The 24668-nt window shown below is 42.8% G+C and overlaps 1 protein-coding gene across 1 annotated transcript; it reads left to right on the forward strand.

The window, feature by feature from the left end:
• Positions 1 to 12906: 12906 nt before the first annotated feature.
• Positions 12907 to 18567, forward strand: LOC115819030 (protein lyl-1). Its single transcript, XM_075353598.1, is given in 5 exon segments — positions 12907 to 13384; positions 14946 to 16060; positions 17307 to 17401; positions 17547 to 17647; positions 17649 to 18567. Coding segments are annotated over 4 exon segments (1263 nt in total). The 5' UTR covers positions 12907 to 13384; positions 14946 to 15473; the 3' UTR covers positions 18129 to 18567.
• The last annotated feature ends 6101 nt before the right edge of the window (positions 18568 to 24668 follow it).

Consider the following 24668-nt stretch of genomic DNA (forward strand, 5'->3'; position numbering starts at 1 on the left):
ACGCCTTCACTCACACCCTGGGTCCCATGGGTAGAGCAACACAGATGGACTGGGAGTGGGGTTTCTCTCTCTCTTTCTTTCTCTCTGAGGTCACGTTGACCATCCCACACACCCGACAGGACTCAGACCACCCTGGCAGAAACCGTGAGGCACTTCTGTGCTTATACATTCACCTTCGTCGGAAAACCTATCAAGTCTCTCGTTCTCGCTCGTTAGCTCTCGCCCGGCCCCCCCCCCCCCGCCTTTTCTCTCGCTTCACTCGACGCGTAATTTATTTAATTTGCGTTCCATACATCCTGCTTCTTTACTCTCTTTCTTTCTGTAACATCACTGGTTTTTTTTTTTTCTTTTCGCCCAAAAATTTCATCCAAAAGAAACTTGTCCCAGACAGGACAAGAGTGAACCAAACTCAATGCTGTGTTCATGTGGCTGAATGCTGAAGCGAAAAAAAAATCGCTGAGGGGTATCACAGTTATTCGTTTTTTCCCCTATCTCATGCAGTGACTAAGGCTTGTGGTCAAAGCTGCTTTTTGTGAAATATTTGCCATTGTCTTGTTCTTCATTTTCACCATATCCGTAGACACAATAGACTAGAACAAGCAGTCTTGACTCATTTTTGTTTTCTTGCTTCGATTCAGCGGGATACCATTACTCATGAATGACTTTGAGGAGGACCATGGTCTACATTTATCAAACGGATGAAAGGAGCTTGTGGTGACACAAAAATGTTTCATGTAAGTGACAGAACTTTTCAGATCTAATCCAGAATGAGTCAGAATTCTGTGTTGGAGCTCAACACTGGGCCCCCGAGGCTCTGGTGTCCTAATCTTGCCCTGATTCGTCAAAGACGTGGCAGAGTCCCCATTAAGTGGTCTGTTGTCAGCGTGCAGACAAAGTTGGGACTCACTTAATAAACTGGAAATACAAGAGACAGGGAAAAATGTGCAGATGCAGATGTGCAGAAAAGCTGAATTCCGTTCAAAAACAAAAACATGACCTCAGTTGAAAGACGAAAAAAGCTGGAATCGGACCATATGGACAACAGATTTGTTGCAGATTTCAGATTGCTCAAATATAACCTTTCCTTCTTTTGTCTGAGCGAGTAAATATGACTAAGATTACTACATTGTGGAGGCTTTTTCATTTAGCTTTAAAGTCCCTCCCAAACATGGGTGGAAAAAAAACCCCAACAAAAAAAAGACAAAAAACGTCCGAACCACAGGCTCTGAGTTAAATGATTGACAGCTGATGGAGGTTTCCACATGAGTCTGTCACTTGTGTGAGTTGTAACCTGACACGCTTGTCTCTTTGACAGTTGGCAGAGAGTGGTACGGTTGACTCTTTTTTACTATCAAACATCTGCAGGCCAATATACTTTCCCTGTGACATGCCAAAAATATAAATGATTACACCAGTGAAACTATTGTTTGTGTTCCAGTTGCCATTACTGACAGACGAGAAGACCTCCACTCTGCTTAAATATTAAATTCAATCTTTAATATTCATTTGCAACAAATGGAGGGACTTGAATTCTAATAGGGAGTATAAGCACAAGATTTTCTTATAAAATAAAGATTCGATTAAAACTAAATTAGAAAATTGTATCGTCCACTCATGGAAAATTGTTTTTTGGTTTCAGTGCCTGGCAAGAAAACACATAAACACATAAAACTAGTAACTTAGTCACACAGATTATAAAACAGCAAACTGTATGAATATAAGAGTGTCTTATGAAGTCAGTGTGTCTCAAAATCAGTTACTGAGTACTTCGTAACTACTGAAGAAACAGACTCTTTGCATCTCAGTGATGATAGAGCTTTCTTTGTAAATGATGGAGGACCACACAGCTGTTTTCTTTTTCATATGGTTTATTTGCCAAATTTCTCTCTTCATTCCTGTTATCCAAAAGGGAACAATTTTCAAAATCACCACAGAACTAATCAGAGGCTCTTTTTGGAGCTCTGATTGGAGGACATCTGATGTTTGCTAAGCCCTGGCTACAGTTCTGCGGCCAGTAGAATGCAAAGAAGTCGTGCAACCAACACTAAAACACATCCTTTAAAGAGTCATTTACTGTTTATTTTTTTCTTTCTCAGTCTTTTTTTTTTTTTATATTCCTCCATTATGAATCACTGGAGTTAACTTCTTGACCCTGTGTATTTTGTAATTTGAATATTGGTAGAGCAGTACTCTGCAATTCAGTAGGTAGACTTGGTTTTTGGCTTCAGCAGAAAGGTTAATTTAACTGCTTTAGCAAGGTTGGCTGCATGTGCTGTTGCTAAGAATGACTTGCATTGCATTAAGCTGTACTGGACTCCAACATGGAAAATTACTATTTCGCCCCCTTTTTCAGTACCAGACAGGCACTGTTTTTCTTGGCCATCGAGATCAATAACCAAACCACATGCCAGTGTCTCAGAGAGGAAAAGAAGAAAAACCATAACTTTGCATGGTCATCAAAATCTCCTGAAGAACTCCAATCAAAACACACTGTGATTAACAAACAGTTACCAAGGTGAATACATCAATGAATGACAGTGCAAAGCAGCTTGGCTTTCCGTGAACGTATCTGAATTTCCCCTACTTCTCCGAGATTTCAGATCCAAACGTAGCGGAGGAGTCATTAGGCCTCTTGTTAAGCTCTATTTACGTTTAGATGGCTGCTTGTCAGTGGAGATGCAGCTTTTAAAAAATGATGGTTTTTTGGATCTTTCACAAAATGGGCATCCCTCTAATCCTTCTTCTTCAGCCCTGTAAGTCACGACCACAACACAGACAGCTACTACTTAAAAACGTTCCCCCCCCCCCCCCCCCCCCCCCAAAGAGCAGAGTTGTAAATCCGAGACATCCCATCTCTCTCTCTCTCTCTCTCTCTCTCTCTCTCTCTTTTTTCCTCATCCTTCTTTTCTTGTAATTGCCTGTCATTCATTCAGTGACGTCACTTGTTTTGATGCTGGCATAATAACGCACGAAACACCCCACACGAAGTTTTCCCTAGCTGAACCTAGCGCCCAGGGTCTGGTCACGTTGTTGTTGTTTTTTTTTTTATGCTTTAATGATTATTTTGTATGTTTACTGATTGCCACCTGTTACCTTCATCATACATTAGAATCTCAAAAGTGTACGTCTCACTCTGTGGTCGAATTTCAAGAACGTGGAGTCTGCACATGTTGTGTTCTTTGCTTTATTTGCAATAAACTCGACTTTCCAAAGCATCCTGCTTATTTTGTGTGATGGGAGGAAAAGGACGAAAAGGTGTTTTTATTGCAATCCGTTTTATAGAGCGTCAGTGAAAACAATTGCAATTACTATGCCAAAAGAAATAAAATATAATTACAACCCATAACAAAATCATCACCGAGAATAACAGTGCCCTATTTATTGTTCCAAGTAAAAGCCTTCCTCACAGTGTTAGATAAAACTCCACTAACCATCTGTCCAGATGGGCTGACTTGTGCATTGCTGAAGGGATCGACAAATTTATATTATAACTTTCGTTTTCTTCCCAGAGTATCTGTGCTGATAGATTTTAAACAAGGAAGTGTACACATATTTTGGTTTTCTGTTTGTATTTCTCATGCTAATTAGTTGCCATATGGAGCCACTTACATTAATTTTCATCAGCTATACAGATTATCCGGCTGCCAATGACATGAAAGGGGGGGGGGGGGGTGTACAGTCTAACGTTTGCTTTCGCGGGCTCAATCAGAAAAGTGAGAAACTGCCTCCTCATTTTACATACTCCTACAAATGGCTTAAAGATAAATTGTTTAACTCTTATTTCGCTAGTGCAATTACATCTTAATGCTCTGTTACAAGAGACATCTCTTTCCAATTAGGATTTATTAATTTGGCTGGGGCTTTCATCCGGGATTTACGAGGTTGCGAGGGCCTCGGAACACAGCCGCTGCGCCATGTTGAACAGGGCTAGTCCTCCACAGTGCTCTGTAAACACTCCTTGCCACACACACTCTCGCCACAGGGGAGGAACATCAAAACACAGCTAATGGGAAAAAGATGAGAGCAGATGTAGAGGTGCAGCCAGCTGGACTTTACTGCCCTCTCTACGGACACGGACAGTGTGTCTCGTATCATGCTTATGGGTAACTAATGCGCTGATATATCTTTATGTGCTGAGACGACGTTTCCTTAGCTTGAGGAAAGATACATACGAATAAAATTTCATAATTTAAAGAAAAATTGGGAATGTCGAGCACTCTTTTGAGTTTAATCACTGCCTTACTATGTCGTATAAAATTCTTCATTTTTAAACTTGTTTTCGAATTGGTGAGATTTGCTCTGCTTCTCAATAAAGCATTAATAAAAGGAACAGTCCGTAGAGTCATCTTGGCATTGTCCATTATTCTGTGTTCCAGTTGAATCCTAAATATGTTATTTTGGGTTGAGTTTGGCTAGATGATCAGGCAGTAGCAATGTTCTCTTCAAGTAAGCATTCACAATTCTTGCTTGGTGACACGGTATGTTATGACCATCATCATAAAATAACCACAATGTCGACCGACGGAATTACCCAAAACATTACTCAAAACACACGTAGATTCATACTGAAAGGCATGCATAACTTAGCGATGCCATCAAGCTACGGGGGATCTTAAAATCTCTCTTTTTAGCAGTTGTCTTGTGTACTTGTGAAAAATGAACAATCGTTACTTTGGATTTGGGATGTGTTTCAACTGATAGAGCTTCATCTTAGCTGTCATTTTTGTGTGCTTTAAAGAATATACTCCAAGATATTTCAGATACAATGTATGCTCACCCATCCCTCTTTGTAACTTTATCCCAGTGTGATCTAATGGGTTCTTTTATGTAAAAAGCTTGCTGTGCACACTTGACCACTTTATGGTCACTGGTGAACTTGTTATAATGGTTCAAACAAAAATGGTTATAATCAATTTTTAAAAAGTGCTGTTGGCCATACTTGCCCCTAGAATTATGACTACTTAGTGAAGTATTTGGGCAATTTTCAAAATAGGACAAAACCATACTTTTTAGATTTTTTTTTTTTTGATCAATAAAGACAGAGATTTTGATCAGTAAAGACAGAAGAATAAGGAAGAAAGTTAATTGAAGTCCAATGTGTGTGTGTGTGTGTGTGTGTGTGTGTGTATGCTCTGAAATAAGTATGAAATAAATATGAATCTGTCAACTTCGAAAAGATTGAAAGATTAGATCCTATATTAGATCTCTACATTTCGCATCACCCATGTTAGTATGAAATATCTGACAAAGAAGAAGAAGAGGAAGAAAAGTTCTAACTCTGGACCTCATGTGACAATAAACAAAGTGGATATGCAGACTGGCTTTCAGAAACTAAGATCATTTTAACTACATATCCCAGGTGACAACGCTGCTGTTTGTTCTGATACACGCCTGTGTTCAGTTCCATTAGATTTTCCTATCGCTGTCTTCTTGTCTTTCATCCTGAAGAGATCAGTGCTTCCAAAGAAATACAAACCTTTTTTTTCCCTCTCTGAAGTAAGGAATAGCAGACAGTCCATCCTTCTGAGGTCACTCCAGACTACAATTTAGAATTTTAGGTTTGGATGTTACTTACACCGCTCTAACTGTAGTTGTAATGATGACGCCGGGGTAAAATGCAACATTTTGTTTTCGTGACTTCTATTTTGAGTGTGTGACAAGGGTTTGCATTTTAGGTCAGTGAAATAATGGACTGTTTTGCATCCTTGAACCAGAGAAGGCAAAAAAAAAGAAAGAAAAAAAGAAAGAACAGCTATGGTTATGATGGGTTGTACACTTCGCTGGAGACTTCCCATGACTTCTCTTATCTGTCATCTCACGGTGGGAATTTCCTCTGGGAGTAGTCGAAGATTCGGAGATACACAGCAGTGGATCAGATCTAATTCATATCACTCAGAAACAGCCCATTGTTTTGATCTTCTTTTTTTTCCCCCCTGTTCTTTCCCTCCTCTTTTTACCTCTCCATTTTCAAAAATCTGACGCCACATCTGTAAGACAGATGTATGTCTAAATGTTCTCGCTCCTCTCTCTCTCTCTCTCTCTCTCTCTCTCTCTCTCCCTCTCACTCTCTCTCTCTCTCTCTTCAGCCTCTCTTGCTGTCCTCCACCCCTCTCTCTCCTTTTTTGGAACATGAGCCTTGTGTTAATTCCTCTTGCTTCCACCTTGGATGGACCACCCACATGCTTCACTGTATGTCTTCCAGCCAGACCCTCCACTGAGACAGCGGACAGAGTGAATGAACAGCGCCTCTCTGTGGAGACAAATAGAAGTGAATCTGGGAAAAGTGCAACCATTCCGCTTACTGAATTACCCTTTAGTGCTCCCTCATTTTGTCTGTCCTCCTTCTGATCAATACATTCCCCCCCCCCCCAAAATGACCAGTGATTATTATAACCCTTAATATTCATTAAGTTTTGGATCCTCCTTTCCTGCCCCTAAAGGGTTTTCATGACTGACTAACCACACTTCATAGTTCAGGAGAGCTCCACATGGTTCCTGTAGTACATCAGGTCTGAGAAAAGTTTGAGCCCTGTTACAGTAAATCTAATTGCACAAAAAAACATGTACACAGGACATTTTGCTGATTGTCTAATTGTCCCTTTGGAGTGCCACTGCTGGTTTTTTAAATACGTCCTTTATTTCCCTCTAGTGGCAGCGGATGGCGAAATACTGTATAATTGCCTCCGGAAGTAAATTGTGAATTTAACGACTTTGTGAAGTGTTTGTGTATTCTCCCTAATAAAGCCAGGCAGATTAACGGGGACTCTCTCGGTCAAAGAATTTCTTTCAGGAGGTGGAAAAATGTGCGTGGAAAAAACTGAATGCTAAAAGCCTGAGAGAGTGAGAGTGGAAAAGAGGAAGGGGGGGGGGGTGCTGATACGATGTGATGTGGTATTTCCTCTTTTCCCGGACGGCCTCACAAACACTGTCCTCATCATCTTCACTTCACTGTTGTTCGATTCGGGATTCAGGAATGCTGTGTTGCTGAATATTAGGAATATGAGAGAAGGGAAGCCTGTGTCCCCGTTGTTCTTTGCAATGTTTAGGCGAACCCCTCTGGCCCCCACCTCCTGCTCGCCTCCCTGGAGTATCGCACAACACCTCCCGCGCTCACCATTGTGTCTCATTCTCACGTTGGGAAATATTTGAAGCGCTATGACCAGAATGCAGGAAGTGGATGTGCAAAGTCGTTTTAATAATCCACTTGGAGTCATAAAATGTAGCACGTAATGAGAAGCAGTAAGTCAAGTCCTGAGGGAAGCAGGACAGGACAAAGGTTTCTGGTTTCAGGTCAGAAGCGCTGGGCTGATTGGCCGTTTTCCTGGTAAATCTGCTTTAGTCACGTTCTGGCGTCAGCAAGCGGTCCAGGAATTCTTCGTCATGTTGCCAACAGCACAATCAGCTGCTATAGGGGTAACAACAAAATTACTCAGTAGTGGCTGACTTGTGTTTTGAGGTGTCTTTAAGAGAGATCATGAAAACACTCGTCTTAAAGCAAAAGATGTTATGATCTAAATACTGTAATGCATTTTGTCCAGAACCACCTCCCTGAACACAGTGAAACGTCTGTATGTCCTAACTGACAAGGCCGTGTATTGAGATGTCCTCCCAAGTTAAGGACCCTGCACCTGCTGGAGGCATATATTTCAGCCTGGTGAGGATCAGTTCAGACTCTGCTGATGTCAGTCAAGGTCAAGTCAGGAACAGCCTCAGAAGAGCTGTTTCAGATCGAGCCACTGAAAAAAAAAAAAAAAAAAATCAGTGTTTTTCAACCAAAGACCCCTTGTTCCCTAGCAGTGGTGTTTGATGACCTGCGCCTTGTCCTAAACACAAAAGTCCTGAGACTGAAGATAAAAGATCTCGACATACTGAACCCCCCCCCCCCCCCAACACACACACATACACACACACACACACACACACACACACACACCAGCTCATGGCTGCCCCGCCCTTTCAGTCGGAAATACTGGGGCCTCTCTGACTTATGAATTATGAGCCTTCGTGTGCTCACACCTGCAACCATGGCAGATATATCCTGTTTGGAATAGGCCAGCGGCCTCGCCAACGCCTCTCTCCTCATCCCTCCCTCGAAACCCCCCCCCCCCCCCCCCCCATCCCCTCCTCACACTGCCAGGCAGGAAGTGTGGACAGGAAACAGCTGTCCCTCACATCCGCCTACTCTCTTCCAGGTGTATCCTGGGAACTGTGTGCTCTGCAACAGACATATATTTATTTATTTACGCATCTATTTAGTTGTTTGTTTGCTTATTTATTTGTTTGTTTATTCGGTCTTGCAGATATACGCTTGAGAAACATTTGTATGGTTGGACATACTTTATCTGTATTATCTGAACTGTATTCAGTGACCTTTATACAGAGAGAGAAAAAAACAACAACACTAAGCTGATTTTTCATAGACTTCCAACACAACAGAGACTGTTGGAGTGGATATTCACGTCTGTTAGAGCATTTGAAGTCACATTGTTAGTCTATTTTAGATCTTGAAATGACCCGTGAAACAATAAAGAAATAATTGTTCCAGATATAAATTGAGCCATGAAAGTCATGGTTTTCCCCAGAGGATTCCCTCAGTGTGAGCACACCTCATGCGCAGCTCATAACTCCCCGTTCCCAGAGTGAGAGTTCTGTAATAATTAGTCCGTTGCAGGTTTTTTTTGTTTGAAGTATTGATTTGAATGGCGGCTGCTCACCCAGACCCCTTCCTTACCCTCCGGCTCCCGGAGACGAGGAAAAATAAACAAACACTAGAGAGCAGACATCTGTTGAGCCGAAGACGCGTCTGTCTGCACAGCACGCTGCACATTGTTTGTCACTTTCTCTACAAAATGAACTGCTAATATTGCCCCAAACAATTAGGCCACACTGATCCCTATCACTCACACACAATAGTGTTTACATGGCTTTGAGGAAATGTGTCCATGGAGCCTTTTTACTGTGTGAGCAGAGCTCATATGAGAGAGACAGAGAGAGAGAGAGAGAGAGAGAGTGAGAGAGAGAGTGAGAGTGAGAGAGAGATGGGTCTATAAGTGTAATAAAAAAAATAGCACGTAAGGTACACCATTTTGCCATGACTATACTGAACAACCTCTCGAGTTCCTTCTTCTCTGGGGTCAGTGCCAAAACACGTGTCTCGGGTTTCGCTAAAAACACAACGTGTATGTGGAAGATATGCCACAAGCTTCTTAAATGATGACAACAACCCTTTCTTATTTGACCAGATCACGGGAACATGCGCTCTCTCTGGTTTAGTGATCAGCCCTTCTTGGATTAAATATTATCAGACCGCTTTATGCTTTTACAGTGGAAAACTGCATATGGGCTAGACACAAAGTTCATTTTCTCTGGATTCAGAGACGTGTCAGGTAACACATGCTTAAAATGATGAGAGGGGAAGCAGTGTGGCAAATGTACTAATAGTGAAATTTGGCCTGATGGTGGCGCTACAACATTGGCTCATCTGACGCTAAAAGTGGCATTCTTCCAATTCCGGTCTGTATGAGTGAGCCAGTTTTTACACTAAACGATTTAACAGGTATAGGCGTTGTCAGTGCGGTCTATCAGCAGCTGGTTAGTAAATTAGCACTGAAAGTGCATGGATAAAATAAAAAGTTGAAGAGAATAACTGTTAGACGTTTTTGCCATTTTGAAAAAAAAAGAAATCAACAGCTATGTTGTAGCACGGCAAACGTTTGTCATAATGTCACGGGTCTCCCTAACGAATTTGAAATTTCGGCCATTTACAAACCCTTAAATGTGCCCACTTGAAAAATGTACCTTTGGCATTTCCAAGACTCTCATGCGTGAGTGCCAAGCTCAGTAATCACTGAAAAGATAAGAACAAAAACTTTGGCCAAAGCACCATCAATAGTGGGCTCCCTAACAACCAGAGAGTTCATAGGAAATAAGCTTGGAATTGGAGGGGTGGCTCGGTGGGGAGTACGCATGATAACTGTGTCTTAGGGATTTTCCAACGTTAATCTGTGCTTATTGTTACTATTGTGTGTAAAGGAAAATGCCCTTGCTACTTATTATAGAGGTGAGTATTTGTACAAATAGTTTTACAGTTTTATTCTTTTTATATGGAGAATAGCTTCAAGTGTTTGTCTGCATAGTTGTACACACACGTGCGCGGGCACACACACACATACGCACACGCGCACACACACGCGCGCACACATGCACACACACACACACACACACACACACACACACACACACACACACACACACACTCTAAGGTCAGTCTGTGTTGAACACTGTGCCCCCAGCTGTGTGTTTGGAGAAATGAAGACAATGAGGACACAACTCTTCATGATTAAAACAATCGCTGTTGATTTCTTCCTTACTTAGTAGAGAAACGGAAACTCTCTGTTTTTATTATCTCTTTTGATGTCCACAGTTTTCTTTGCACACAAAGAGCACAACTGACATGTCCATAGTTTGATTTGTGTGTGTGTGTGTGTGTGTGTGTGTGTGTATGTGTGTGTGTGTATCTGTGCATTTGGAATCGCCAGTGTTTTTGAAAGCCGAGAACAAAGACGGATAGGGTCAAATTAAAAGACCATTTCAAGCTTCTCCTGAACTGCATCGCACCTGCATTTCAGAAACACATCTGTTTCTGTATTCCCAAAAGACTATGGCAACATAAAGTCTGAAACTGCTGAAATCTATTGAAACCCGTTGCTAGGTAGTTCGTTTGACTGAGACTCTATTTCATGTGTGTATTTATGAATATACGTATATAGGAGATGGAGAAAGCATCTCTCTATGGAATTGTCCTCTGAGGCACTGTGTTTCTTTATTTAACACGTAGGCAAATCCACAAAGATGCTTCACACTATTACGGGTCACTCATGTGTAACAGCAGGTGTCTTCTTCAGAGTGTTGCCTACTATGAAAATGAGAACCGCCACAAATTTATCATGGTCTTGACCTCAAGTAACACCATTGAGACATAACAATTGTCGTTGCGCCTTATTCTCTCTTAAACACGACAAATGTCGGTGTGCACGGCAGTGATACAGATATGCGTTTTTTTCTATTGTAAGTAAGAACGTGATAAGTCTGGATATTAAGACACGAGAGAGATAAAGAAGGAACCGTAGTTAAGGAAGGAAGAACAAGTTCTCAAGGAAGTGCTTGAGATAGAACGTTCGCATTTGATATGCGTGACTGCGTATTTGCTTTGCTGTGTATTTGCTAAAAATTGATAACTGAAGCAATTGCAATACAGTGTGCTCCTGAACTAGACAATATAGTGGGTTATACATAGCAAATTAGACATGAGATAGTGATTAAAATGAACACTGTGAAATGCAAATAGCCTAACGCTATGTGAATGGATGGTTTTGACAACACTGTAGTAATAACCAGGATACGAAATACGAAATAAATTCTCGTAAAATAAACCTTAAAAATCAGGTGGCTTCATTGACGGGTTTACTTCTCTTGGGCTTGTATTGAATTAAAAACAGTATGTCTCTGTGGATTTTGTACGGCTAATGACAATGACAAGTTTTGGTACAGTATTTCTTCCGAAACCACAGACTCGATGACGCTCATTTTACACATTTGGTAATGGAGGAGCTCCTTTTCACATTCACCTCTGTCCTCTGAGCTGTCTCGGTAAGATAATTAACGGCGAAACCGTTCAAAGGAATCAGGGTGTTGCTCCTCTGCTAAATAGTCTGGAGATGAATTGAACAATTTCACTTGATTTGCAAGAGTAACCACACACTTACGGTTGTAAAATCCATAACCCATGTCAACCGATTTCCAACCAAATTGGCCATTTCGAAATCACAAATTTCCTGTCTCTCATTTTCAATTTTCATTTTTAGTACATCAGTACATTCCAAGTGTTCGTAAAAAAAAAAAAAAAAAATATATATATATATATATATATATATATATATATATATATAGATTTTGTAGTGTGTGTGTATATGTGTGTATATATATATATATATTGTCCCTGTTTTGTAAAGAATAGTGACATTGTTGGCTAATCATTTACGCCAACGAAATTTCATTTGGTTTCATTGCCCAGTCAGACCCAACCTGTCGGTCCATACACCAAGTTCCTGTAGTCCATTTCAAATCTGGATTGTGCTGAGTGTGCTACACAAAAGCCAATCTATACTTTCCTTGACTTGAAACCTTTATCTTTTGGGGACAAATAATCAAATGATTACTGAAGGACAATGAGCAGGGGAAAAAATCACATCAGAAAGACCTGAGGCGAGCGATTGGATTAGGTGTTGTTAGCAGCAAACATAAGTCATGGAAACACTTCTGTATTGGCTTGTCTGGTGGCTAGATGAAGTGTGTATGTGCGCATTTGGTGTTATTCAATTGTGATGTAAACTCAACTTCCTTCTGGTTGTGGTCCAAAGTCCTTTATAGTCTGAGACTTGCCAGAGAGAGGTGGAAAGACAAGTCTGAGTGTGTGTGTGTGTGTGTGTGTGTGTGTTTCAGTGCCAGAGGGGGTTACGGAGGTGGTGTGGGGGGGTTAGTCACATTCCCTTATCTGTGGCCCACAGGCGGTTTTTGAGACTCTTATCAGCAGTCACCATATTGCCTGAATACATCCTCTTGTCCAGCAGGGAGCGGAAAACTGTCCTTGCTATGCTGCTCCCTCTCTCTCTCTCTCTCTCTCTCTCTCTCTCTCTCTCTCCCTCTCTCTCTCTCTCTCTCCCTCTCTCTCCCTCTCACTCTCTCTCTTTCTCTCTGCACAACACTGACCAATACCGGCCCTGTCCAATTGGCAGCCAACTACAGTACTGTGGCTGCTCGAACACGGGGGAGGAGGGTGTTTGAGAAAGAGGGAAAGAGAAGAGAGAGAGAGAGAGAGAGAGAGAGAAAGAGAGAAAGAGAGAGAGAGAGAAAGACAGTGAATGACGTGAAGAGGCTAAGCATCACCCACACTCCACCACTAGTGTCAGTCTTAGACATAACACCTTGAAGAACGAATAATTTCTACCTGCCTTGAGACTTACCTCACAATAAATTCATTTATAAGCTGTGTCCAGAGCCGGTTTAGTTTCAGTATTCACTTTATTGAACGCTGGAGTCCTAAGAATTTCTTGCCGTGTTTGTTAAACCACGAACTGTATTGGGTGAGCTGGTTAATCAGAGTCAGTAGGAAAGGAGACTTTTAAAGGAATCCATAGGAAGCTGCTCATAGGAAGTGACTGGGAGACTGAAAAAGTACAGAGGAGCAGAGAAGGCGTGAGCGAAGAAAGAGACACGTTCGGGGAACAGAAGTCACACGAAGAGCGACATGTGCGTATACGCACAGAGAAGGAGAGAAACCAGTGAGAATGTGAAAACGCATTGGTTTCGCTTACCACCGAACTCAGTGAGTGGCTTTCTTCTGAGCTTTTCAAATGCTTTCATAAACAGTAAGGAAATAACAATGTTATCAGTCTATTAGTCAAATATATGAGGTCTTAGTTATGGGGGAAAAAAACTAATTTTAACGTTTAACAATGTATATGTTTACAACCTGCTCTTTAAAACCAAAAGACAAATGATACATCATGACAGAATATTTACTGTTTTTAATTCAATAAATACATCATTCTATACATTGAAAAGTTTGTATTATACAGTATATTTGTGTAGAAGCTATATTTTTGTGTATATTGAAGCAGTGACCCACAGGTGAGATTCCGTAAATAATGCTACATTAGTTTGATGCAAAGACAAACAGCCCAGAAGTTATAAAGACCATAAAATGATATTTCAAATGTTATGTCTGTCAGTTATGTCTGTTATTTTGCAAAGTTCAGAAAATAATGATGATTTATATCCTATTTATGCGGCTTAACAACAAATTATTGTCAGAACTCATCGCCTCATGGCCTAATGTCTGAGACATCTTATATCAGAAGTGCATTTCATACCTGTTTACGTTCCAACTGTCATGTCATACTGTCTAAGAAGACAGTGCCCTCCAAATAATAATTACATAGTTTTCAAATAAAATACAAAAATGCCTGTCGATATAAAATTTTAATTGTTTATTTATAATTTATTGATATGAGGTCTTCAGAAACAATCTATCACATATAAGTACTACCCATTACTAATAATGCTTTTTCATAATAGTGCTAAGTTTAATCTAAGCACTATTATGAAAAAGTATAATTTAAGCACTTTTTAAAGATCTTGACTTGCATGTACTTAGATATAATGAACCAAACATGCTATATAACTGGTATATTCTAAAACCTTGCTAAACTAAAGAGCAAAGATAAGGCGTTGTTTTTGAGGAAAAGATCCTCTAATGTTTGAGAAAATGTCCATTTCCATAAATAAGATGATTTTCAGGTTCTGTGTATCTACCAATACATGTGCATTCATATTGTTGTACAATGGGGAAAGAATGTGTGTGAGATTAGCAGTGAACACATGCAGTGTCATACGTTGCTAGACATACTTCAGACCTTTTTGTTGTGGCTTTCTGAAAACAAGGCCCATTTTTTTGCACACATGATCCTACATATCAAGTTCATCTAGTGTTATTTCCAGGATTAAACCTTCTCTTTCAAACCTGAGGCTATGAATGTCATCAAGATAACTAAATATATGCATTTATAAATAAAAACAAAAAGGGGAAGCTGGTCTAGTGAATAGAAATGGTGTTTTTATAGAAGAGAATATTGGGCTGGGAAAAAGGGAAGGACGCTGGTTGCAAAACTCTGCTATGAATCCGTCAAGGCACAGTCAGTTTATCTGGCAATTGTTAGCACACTTTTTGTGTTCTTAGAACCTGTTTCTAAATTTTGTGAAGTAAATCCAAAGTCCTGAGCTTTTTCTTACAGATTTCTCTGTTTTTTCCTTACACAGTGCTGCATTTGACCATGTATGACCGTCGGTTTTAACACTGGGTGTTTTGCTGTGGCTTTTTTTTTCAGGCTTGAATTCTGTTGGAGTACAGTGTTAAAGGCTAGCATCTTCAAAAACGTCTGAGGCGTCTGAATTCAAGCTTTCTTTAATCAGGTCTGCTGTGAGAATAAGGACAACTGACCTCTAAACTGCTCCAGAACGGAATTACTCACGCCTGTACACTGGGGACTATTTGTGAAAGCTGACCTGGACTCAGTGAAAGCTGAGCACAGCTGAACACTCTATTGAGTGATACAATTCATGTACACACGATGACACTCGCCCACAGAAGAGATCGAGGAAAGAAAGGTAATGGAAACAAGGAGGTCATTGTATCTAAGTAACCACAGTCCCAGAGGAGAGAGGAGGCAGGGCACTCAAGGGCGCAGTGACCCGCACCTGAGCCAGACAGCAGCAGGTTTAATAGATACATCAGAATCACAGGCACAGACTGCTGTATAGACTCAAGCTCCAGTCCCCAACTGTCAGCTCACAGCCTGAGTGAGAGCGAGAGAGCACCAGAGAGGGAGAGGGGTGGGGGCTACTCCCAGACGACCATGATGGAGAAGCTAGAGCTCCCGGTCTCCCCCACCCCTTCCGCCCTCTCTGTGAGCGAACGTCCGAGTCCCACACAAGCCGAGTCTCCCTGCATTAGCAGCCCCGTGGCCAACGAGACGGGAAAGCCTGCAGACACGGTTCCCGGCAGCCCTGCTGCAGACCCTCCCTCCCAACCCGCACCTGAGCCCGATGCCACGGAAACGGCTGACGGACAAGACGACCCGCCTGATCCGCCCCCGCAACCGCCACAACCCCTGCCCCAACCACCCCTCCCGGAGTCGACAACCGCCTCCGGCAAGAGCACCTCAGCTCTTTTGGCTTTTTCTTCATCTTCATCGACCTCTTCCTCCACCCCACTGCCGCCCAACATCCCTGTGATTAGTCTGGGCCACAGCAAGCCCCCTATCCCCATCCCTTCACCTCAGCTGACCGCCCTCCATCCAATCCCCAACCAACCACACATCCCCGGTGATATTCGCCTGACGCAGCTCACCTCTCTCACAGGGGCCAACACGGGGCCCACGGTGCCCTCATCTGGCCCCCTGCTGCCCCATCAGTATCTGCCCACACACCCCTTCCTCAACAGGTAGGCAAAGGTTGCGCTAGTATTTGAATTGGGTTTCCTGAATGGACTGGAGACATTAAGAGAATGTGAATGACGTTTCATAATAGTTTACTGAGGATTTCTAAACAAGACTCGGTAATGCTCAAGTATGCAAAAACCCGTTGTAGCAGCAATGTACCAGGCAAACATCAGACTTTTAAACTAGACTTGGTAATACAATATACAACTGCATAAAATATACCTTGAATACAGAGGATGAAAATTTGATTGAGGTTTAGTTGACTGTCAGTTTCTGTCATAGAATTAATTGCTGTGAATGGTACTTTGTTTAATTTTGAATTCTATCCAGTAAACAAGACAATACATATTAATAGATACTGAGTTGTTGGTGTTTCATCAAATTTGATTCAAACAAACTGCTATGGTACTGCATGTTCACCTAAATTTCACCAGAGGAAAAAAAAACAAAGCAAAAGAGAGCTATGGGTCATTTGTCCAATAGCTCAGACCTGTTCCATAGTGGACTGCAATCAGTGTTGTTCTATGTGACTTTTTTGCTGCAACCCATGTGTGTTCAAAGATAGTGATATATATTCTGTCCATTCAAACTCTGTCAAAAGAGAGGTTATTCTTTTTCAGTTTTTTTATGAACTGGACCTGGTCACATCAACTAAATCTGGGCACTGGGGGTCATAACCTCTCACAGTGACCCTGGATTACTCTTCCAAAAATGACCAATCAAAACCACTGAGAAATCACTACCTGCAGTTTTAGACCCTCAGTTTGTGGTACATTGCCCAACACTATGTCTGTCTCTCAGTTGCACCTACTCTTGACCAGCAGTACCATGTGACTTTTACAACGTGAGTTCCTTATTCTCTGTAGCTTCTGGAGTGAGTGTTTATTTTAGCTGAGTTCTATTTCAGATCTCACAGTCAGCTACTGACAAACAGTAATGAGGACTGGCTTCCACAAGGCATGCATGTTCAATCAGAGCCTGAGAACTCATCAGAGGCCCGATAATTGCTTTTTATGGATTCCTTTCCCTAAATCATCTCTTTCAAATTGTGTAATTTGTCACTAACGACCGGTTTTCTCCGCTCGGTATAGATTGAAAGATACAGTATGTTCTGCTGTAGATATGGTGTCTTAGTGTCTGAGTTTCGATTGTTTTTTGTTTTGCTTTTTTTTTTTGTTTTGGTAATTTTTTTCACTCAAGATAAGTTTGATTCACTTTCTCCTCTGTCTCTCCGTATCTGTCCACCAGTTCTTTCCTAGGCCCATCTGGAAACTATGGCATCTTCAGCAACAGTCGTATAAAGAGAAGACCATCATCGCATTTTGAACTAGACATCCCTGAAGGTGGGAAATCACAGTCTATGTTGGCCCTTAATCCTCTCTCCTTGTATGGTATTAAATGTGAATTCATATAAGAGAAGGTCGCTGAAAGGGTGTTATAAGTGTAGACCATGAGTTCGATGATAAAATCTGCTTTGTAATCTCGCAGGTCCCCCTCAGAAGCTGGCACGCCGGGTCTTCACCAACAGCCGCGAGCGCTGGAGACAACAGAATGTGAATGGTGCTTTTTCCGAGCTGCGCAAGCTTATTCCCTACTCACCCGCCTGACAAGAAGCTCAGCAAGAACGAGATCCTCAGACTAGCTATGAAATACATCAACTTCTTGGTCAAGTTACTCAACGACCAGGCTAGCGAGCGTGTGGCTAGGGGGGTCGAAGGTGCTGCTGAAAAGGAGGAGGAGAAGGAAAGCCTCTTGAGCGAAGGCCAGAAAAAGGACGGTAGCCCTGAGCTACATCCCCTCTGCCAGACTGGGACACCTTCATCCCAATGTTCCGTCCCCACGTCAACCGCACGGCCTGCCCTGGCAACCGCCCTACGCAACAGCAGAGACTCCACCGACTCTGTGATCGCTCTGGCGACATCTCCGGGCTCTAGTTGCTACGGCGACACGGACAGCGAGGAAAGTCCGGGCCCCAGGAACCTGATTTTAAAGACTGGTGGCAACGGTGGGATTACAGAAAAAGTGCAGGATCAAATACGGACAGTGACAGCCACCAGCCACCAGCGGTGACACCTACTTCAAAATCTGGAAAAAGCCAAAGAAGCATAACCTCCAAAAAGAAAAAAAAAACTGACAAATTAAACAATTATTCTACTACAATGAGTTGGATTGTGAAGTGTGCGTGGTTTCATAAAGGATATTTTACTATGGTTGCAAGTCCCCCTTATGGCATGGGTCTTGTTTTAAATGGCGCCATGACAATGTGAAGGTTTTTGTTTCTCTGTTATTGTGTGGCTGCAGCCAGAGTTAATAGTAGTGCTTTTGGTCTATTTGTGCTCTTTTTCTTAAGATGAGTGGAGTGTTTGGCAATGTCTAGATGAAAAGCTTTTAGTTTTTCAGTTGATTGTGTTGTTGCCGTATGATATGTTCACTTTCATCGTCTTATTGAAATGTTTTCATCCTTGACAGTTCTCCATTTTATTTCCTCTAAAAGGAAACAACAAGACAAAAACCCTTCTTTGGAAGATATTGTGACATTGACTATCAGAGAAATAAATAGATTTTTTTTTGGGTTCATGCTTCCTTATTTGACATCCTCTCAAAAGTGTGTCTTTCTGAACAAGGGACTGCTCTAAGCCACTCAACTATCCATAATGTTTTTCACGTCTTATTACAATCTGCAATTTTCAAGTCGACGAATCCTTAAACACAAAATCATAACCATTTGTTTAAATTCATTTGCTGCGTGTTATAACTTTTATCAGGTGCTTTGCATTCTTGGAGTCCAAACTTGGAGCCGAGTTCATTAAAACTGTAGCTGTAAAAAACATCACAGAGTCGCTGCTAACACAAATGCAAATCAACAAATGCATTTCGCCACCAGCAGTTTCTTCTTATCGTGAACGTTGCTCTGCACCACGTGAAGCACACACCTGTTCTTCTCATCCAGTACCATCTCTAGAGAAGACCATTACTCTAATTATGAGTTTGTTGCACGAAATAGCATAATATGGGATTGGTCCATTCGGAGAATGCCAAGACACAGAATTTCCAGTATGGGAACCATTTCCCAGTACACTGTATTGTTTGTCATCCAGTTGTGCATCGTCGAATGTGATTTCACTGGGCGTTGTCCCATTATATGAAAGATTTATGATTGTAAACTAAAACACAAAGGACAAGCACAAAAATAACATGCCCATTAAAAAACACGCTCACGTAAAGAAAAAAACAAAAAAAAAAAGAAATCGTTGTGAAAAAAACCGTGTCCTGTAGCCGGACATTGTTGATCCATGACAGTGCCGTGAGAATTGGAGCGGTATGGAAAAAAGCGTGATGCTTTTTCACGTTCGAAGCAGAGCGCGTCCGTTTTTCCCAGTGCAGCTGCGAGCAGGGCAGTGCCGAGGGGCAAGTTTGGGGTCAGGTATCTGGGGAGGTCAGGGAATAGTAGAGGGGGGGGGCAATTGGAGAGGGGAGGGGGGTGATGTGGAAAGGACAGTGAGGCTTTTGCAGGCCGTCCGACTCACTGTATCAGGTGGCCAGGAAATGGCTACAGTTAGTGCTGTCTCATCGGCAGCCAACGAGCTTCCTGAGAGGGATCTGCGGTGGTAACATGGTTACGAAAAGCTGGGGGGGGAAAAAAAAAAAAGAGAAAGGAAAAAGAAACGAGTGAAAATCTGCATCGAGGGCTTTCTCGGATCCTCCTGACTTATGCTGCACAACAGGAAGGGAAACTTGCATAACACAGCTTAGCCAGAGAGCCTGGGCCTTGATTTGACACCCAAGCCCTAACCAAGTATGGTTTAGGGAAAGGAAGCTCTTTCACAAGACTCGAGATGGATGGGATAGCTTCGTTTACGATGGTTTGGAGGAGCCCTTGTTTGTTGATACTGGAGGCCCCAGGGGGCTGGGAAAGTGGTCTGTGACACAGAGATAATATCCAACACCCCTCCCCCTCCCCCCCCAACCCTCCCTGCTTTTGCCCCCGTTGCCCGTGGGGCCAGGCTGGATGGGCACCACACCCATAGTCCTGGCACTGGTTCTGGCCACCTGCTGAATTTCATCAGCTCTGCGGCGGTTACGCCATCCGTGTCGACATTTAGCGCTTCCTCTGAGTAGGGTCACACGCCACACAGCCACGCTGTGTCACCAACCTCCGGTGACACACACGCACAAATGCGTGCACACACACACACACACAGACACACACAAATAACACAGTGAAACAATCTTAAGTACCACAAGTTATACACAATATACACTTACACACACACACACACACAAAACTGGACAAATGCACTGTGACATAATACAAACAAACCAGCACCAAAGGAAAGAAACAGGATACTTTACACACAATCATATATAATGCATCCGCAGTTTATTTATACTCTTATAAGACAACTTATCACAAATAAAAGTTACAGGCAGATCTAGTCTGTATTGCACTCTATATAATGAATTTGTTGTTGTTAACAGTGACAGATAACACTACGCTATAGTTAGAAAGCACAAGATCTTTGTGATTAACAGTGCTCTACTCAATACATTGTTCATATACAAAAGGCACTTCTGTAAAAACACAAATAAAGCAAATGGACATTCAGTGTCCATTTCATTATTAGCAAACAGAGTTTTGAGAAAATGCAAAAGACCTGCATCTTCATTGTATTTCACACTGTACATAAGCACTCACTGTCCACTTTATTACAAACCCCTATCTTGGACCTACACTCACCCACTATAAGACATACCTAACATACAGGTAGACTTTATACGTGTGCAGCTGAAGACTGTAGCCCATCTGTTGCCACGTAGAATTGATCAGTCACCATTCATCAGTGGGCAGTTTCCAACCACAGGGTCACTTAAGCCAGATTATATATGAGTGACAGGCAGTTCCAAACACAGTAGTGACATGGTAGTGTGTATCACACTGGTAAGAGTGTATCAGACACAGCAGTGTTGCTGGGGTTTTTCCACATGTCAGTGTCACTGCTGGCATAAGAGTGGTTCTCCCAAAATATCTGGCACACGGCAGCCCTGCGGTCAGAAACCGACCACTGATGAGGGGCTAGCGCATGGCTAACGCACATGGTGCATGGCAACAAACGACCCATAGTCTCTTACTGTAAACCTACTAGGCATATCTACAAGGTAGGTGGGGGGGCAATGAGTGTATTTCACTTCTCCTTCATCTATCTCTCCATTACTCTGTTTTCATTTTGCTATACCTCCGTCTTCCAACTTCCGTAAGTACAGACCCTGTGGTGGCGCCAATCGCTGCCCCCCAGGGTCCTCCGAAAAATGCCCCCGCTACGCCGCCCAACAGTGCTCCGCCAGCTATTAACTTGGGCACCTTTTCAGCACCCAGACACACCTTCTCCCACACAGAGTGAAGGAGGGGGTGAGAGAGGTAGGAAGAGAAGGAGGACGAAGAGGAGGAGGAGGAGGAGGAGGAGGTGGAGATGGAAGGAACAGAGTCCTCCAGTGTCACGCTTTTCTCCGCTTCCTCCCTCACTTGCTCCATCTCCTCCCACTGAACCGCTGTCTCCTCCTCTTCCTCCTCCTCCTCCTCCTCCATCAGTGACTGAAGAGGAGCTGACCTGTCTGCCATCTCTTGTTGAATCTGTGCTCTCTCTCTCTTTCTTTCTTTCCTCTCCTTGGCTAACTCCTCCTGTCTCTGTCGTACTCGACTCTCTGCCTCCTGATACAGAGGGCACGTGTAATGACTCCCTCCGCTCTCTCTAACCGTCTGTTCTACTTTCTCTAACAGCTCCTCCACGCTCCTTCTTCGATGACTCCCTCTCTCTAGCACATGGTAGCGGTCCCCGCATTTCTCCACCAGTTTCAGCATCTCCGGGCGCCGGGAGGAGATGTACTCTTCCACTCCCTCTCTCGACCCTTTCTGGAGTTGGTCAGAGTGAGTGAAAACCACCACGGCGTGTTGTTGCATGGCTCCAGGGCCGAAGACCCCCTCCAGTGCGGCCAGGGCCTTCAGCTCGAGGTGGGCAGGTTGGTGTACAGGGACGCAGAGCAGGAAGGCGTGTGGTCCCGGAGCTGAAAGAGCCACACATGAGGAGATTTGAGCTTTCACCTCCCCAGGTGACTGCTCAGACTGGAACCAGTCCGGAGTATCCACCACCGCCACCTGAGGGGAAGAGAGAGAGAGAGAGAGAGAGAGAGAGAGAGATTAAAGAAATTAATAACCGCTAATGAAATCATTTTCCCAATTTATCACGATGACAAATTCGTTGCGCGCGCGGCGTTCGATTTTTCAAAGCGCTCTGCGGAAACCGAACCGCTATTTTCGGCAGATCAGAAATAACAACCCGACGCGAGTTTGTGAATTTTTGCGCTATTATGAAATAAGAAATGAATGTACAATCACATCAAAAGAAAAAAAAAGAGAGAAGCACCGACCCGTTTGTCACCGATAACGGCTCTGCTCTTCTCGCACGTCTGAGTGACAGCCGTGACACCGTCCCCACCCGTGTCAAACTCTTCTCGACCCAGGATGACGTTCCCCGCAGCGCTCTTGCCCGACCCACGCCGGCCCAACAGAACAAGCCTCAGCTCTCCTGAATGACAGGAGGAGGAGGAGGATGCTGAAGCGTTTTCATTCTCTCCAGGGGTGAGGCGATGGTACACTACATAAAAAAAAAAAACGAAGGGGGAGGGGGGGGGGGGGGCAAAGGTTATGTAGAGAACTAGCAGGATATAAAAGATGTTGGAGTGTGTGTTCAATTAAATTAGATGCAACAAAAATGACAAAATCATGATATGCGTTTTTGTGAAGTACAGACGATGTGGTAATCGTGAGGCTTGCTTTTGTTTCGTTTTGATGAAATTAAGATTACATTGCAGTGGATGATGAGAAATAAACAAACAAACACACACATACACACACACACACACACACACACAGACTCACACACAGTGCATGAGAGGGAGTGAGCATTGCTGTAAAAGGAAATTTCATCATTTTAAGGGTGACTTACTGGTGTTGATTAAATTTTGGTTTAGTTTGTCTTCAGGAAGCTTTGACATTTGGCTGAGAATGCCTCCCTCTACAGGTGAACGGAGACAAAACATCCACGGACGATAAATCACTCTGTCATTCATCACTCTGCCTGAATTTACGTTCCTAAACTATGTCACTGTGTATGTAAACTATGTCACAAACGATGTAATTTATAACAGTTTCAAATTACTCACACGCATAAAATGATTCTGAACTATGATAAAGTATTTGCACCAAAACCCTTCATGGTCTGAGTTGGGTTGAGATATATTCATTTTTCACGGCAATGTCAGATTTAATAAATACCAATTTGCTGGAAAGGGAACTTACACATGACTCATGGATATGCACTATTTTTAAACAAGGTCGCATGATTTCGTTCATGACTGTATGCAACCTCATGCCTGTTACATCATACAAGTGAAAAGTTTCAAATAAAACTCAAGTACAATCAAATACCTGTAGTTAAAGGGAAATTAGAGCCATTCTTTTGCTGTTTGTCATCTGTGCGCTCTCCTTGAAGTTTATTCTCATTAGGTTTAGTTTCCATTTGGTTTTTGTATCCACTCTGGATTGGTTCAGCTTCCAGTTTGTGACCAGAGTGATTCAGCTGTGCCTCTTGCTTAGGGCCCGCGTGCTGGGAGTCGACTTCTGTGTATGCTGTTTTTGGTTCTTCGACTTGCTGCTTGTCTATAACGTGTTGAGTTTCTACCTGCTGTTCGTGAATTTTTTGTTGGCTCTGCTCACCTTTGGCGTCACCGGTGCGCTGAGATTTCACTTCCTCGTGTTGCCATGGAGACGGTGGGTTGTTAAACCGTAGCTGTTGGGTTACAATGTTGTTTGCCTTGTCTATCCACCCATCTCTCTCTCCACTGTCTTTTTCTTCCGTTTCGTCCGTCCGTTCGTCTTCTCGTCCCTCTCTTTCTACGCCATTTCTCAGAGGCTCTGCTATGTTGTCGAGTGTCATTTCAGCTTTCTCTTCAATCTCCTCTTCCTTTTGCCAAAAAGCTCTTTCTTTATCCCTCGTGTGTTCCACCTCTTCCCCCTGCAGCGTACTTGGGATGTAACAGCCGCCATTTCTCGCTGCCATACTCTCCAACTGAATGGGAAATAAAAGCAGTTGATGAGGTACAAAAAATATTTTGATATATTTGAAATATGCACTTAGTAGAGTGGTAGGTTTACTAAATAAATAAACACACCTGCTAGGTGAGATTTTTTTCTATCACAGAAGACTGAGGTGATTTACCACAAGACTGCACTCGTCTGAGATCACATGACATTTGTGACAAAGCCAAACATTCCTCCTCAGGGATATTTACCAGTGTTCGCATGTCTGAACAATTGGTATTTAGCTTTTCGCTCTCTTTCAACGATCAAATTATCAGAAGTACAGAACAGTGATATGGGCCGGCTCATTTGCCATGACCTACGGATTGCAACCAATGTCGATAACTTACCCTCTCTAACAGCGTTTTGACTTGGTCCCTATCTTGAGGCCTGCGGTTATTGATGGCGTGGCAGTATCCTCCGCAGCGTTCCACCACTTCTCTGAGGCCCTGGTTGTCTTTGGACACATACTCTTC

The sequence above is a fragment of the Chanos chanos genome, chromosome 8, assembly GCF_902362185.1.
Source record: "Chanos chanos chromosome 8, fChaCha1.1, whole genome shotgun sequence".
Lineage (NCBI taxonomy): Eukaryota > Metazoa > Chordata > Actinopteri > Gonorynchiformes > Chanidae > Chanos > Chanos chanos.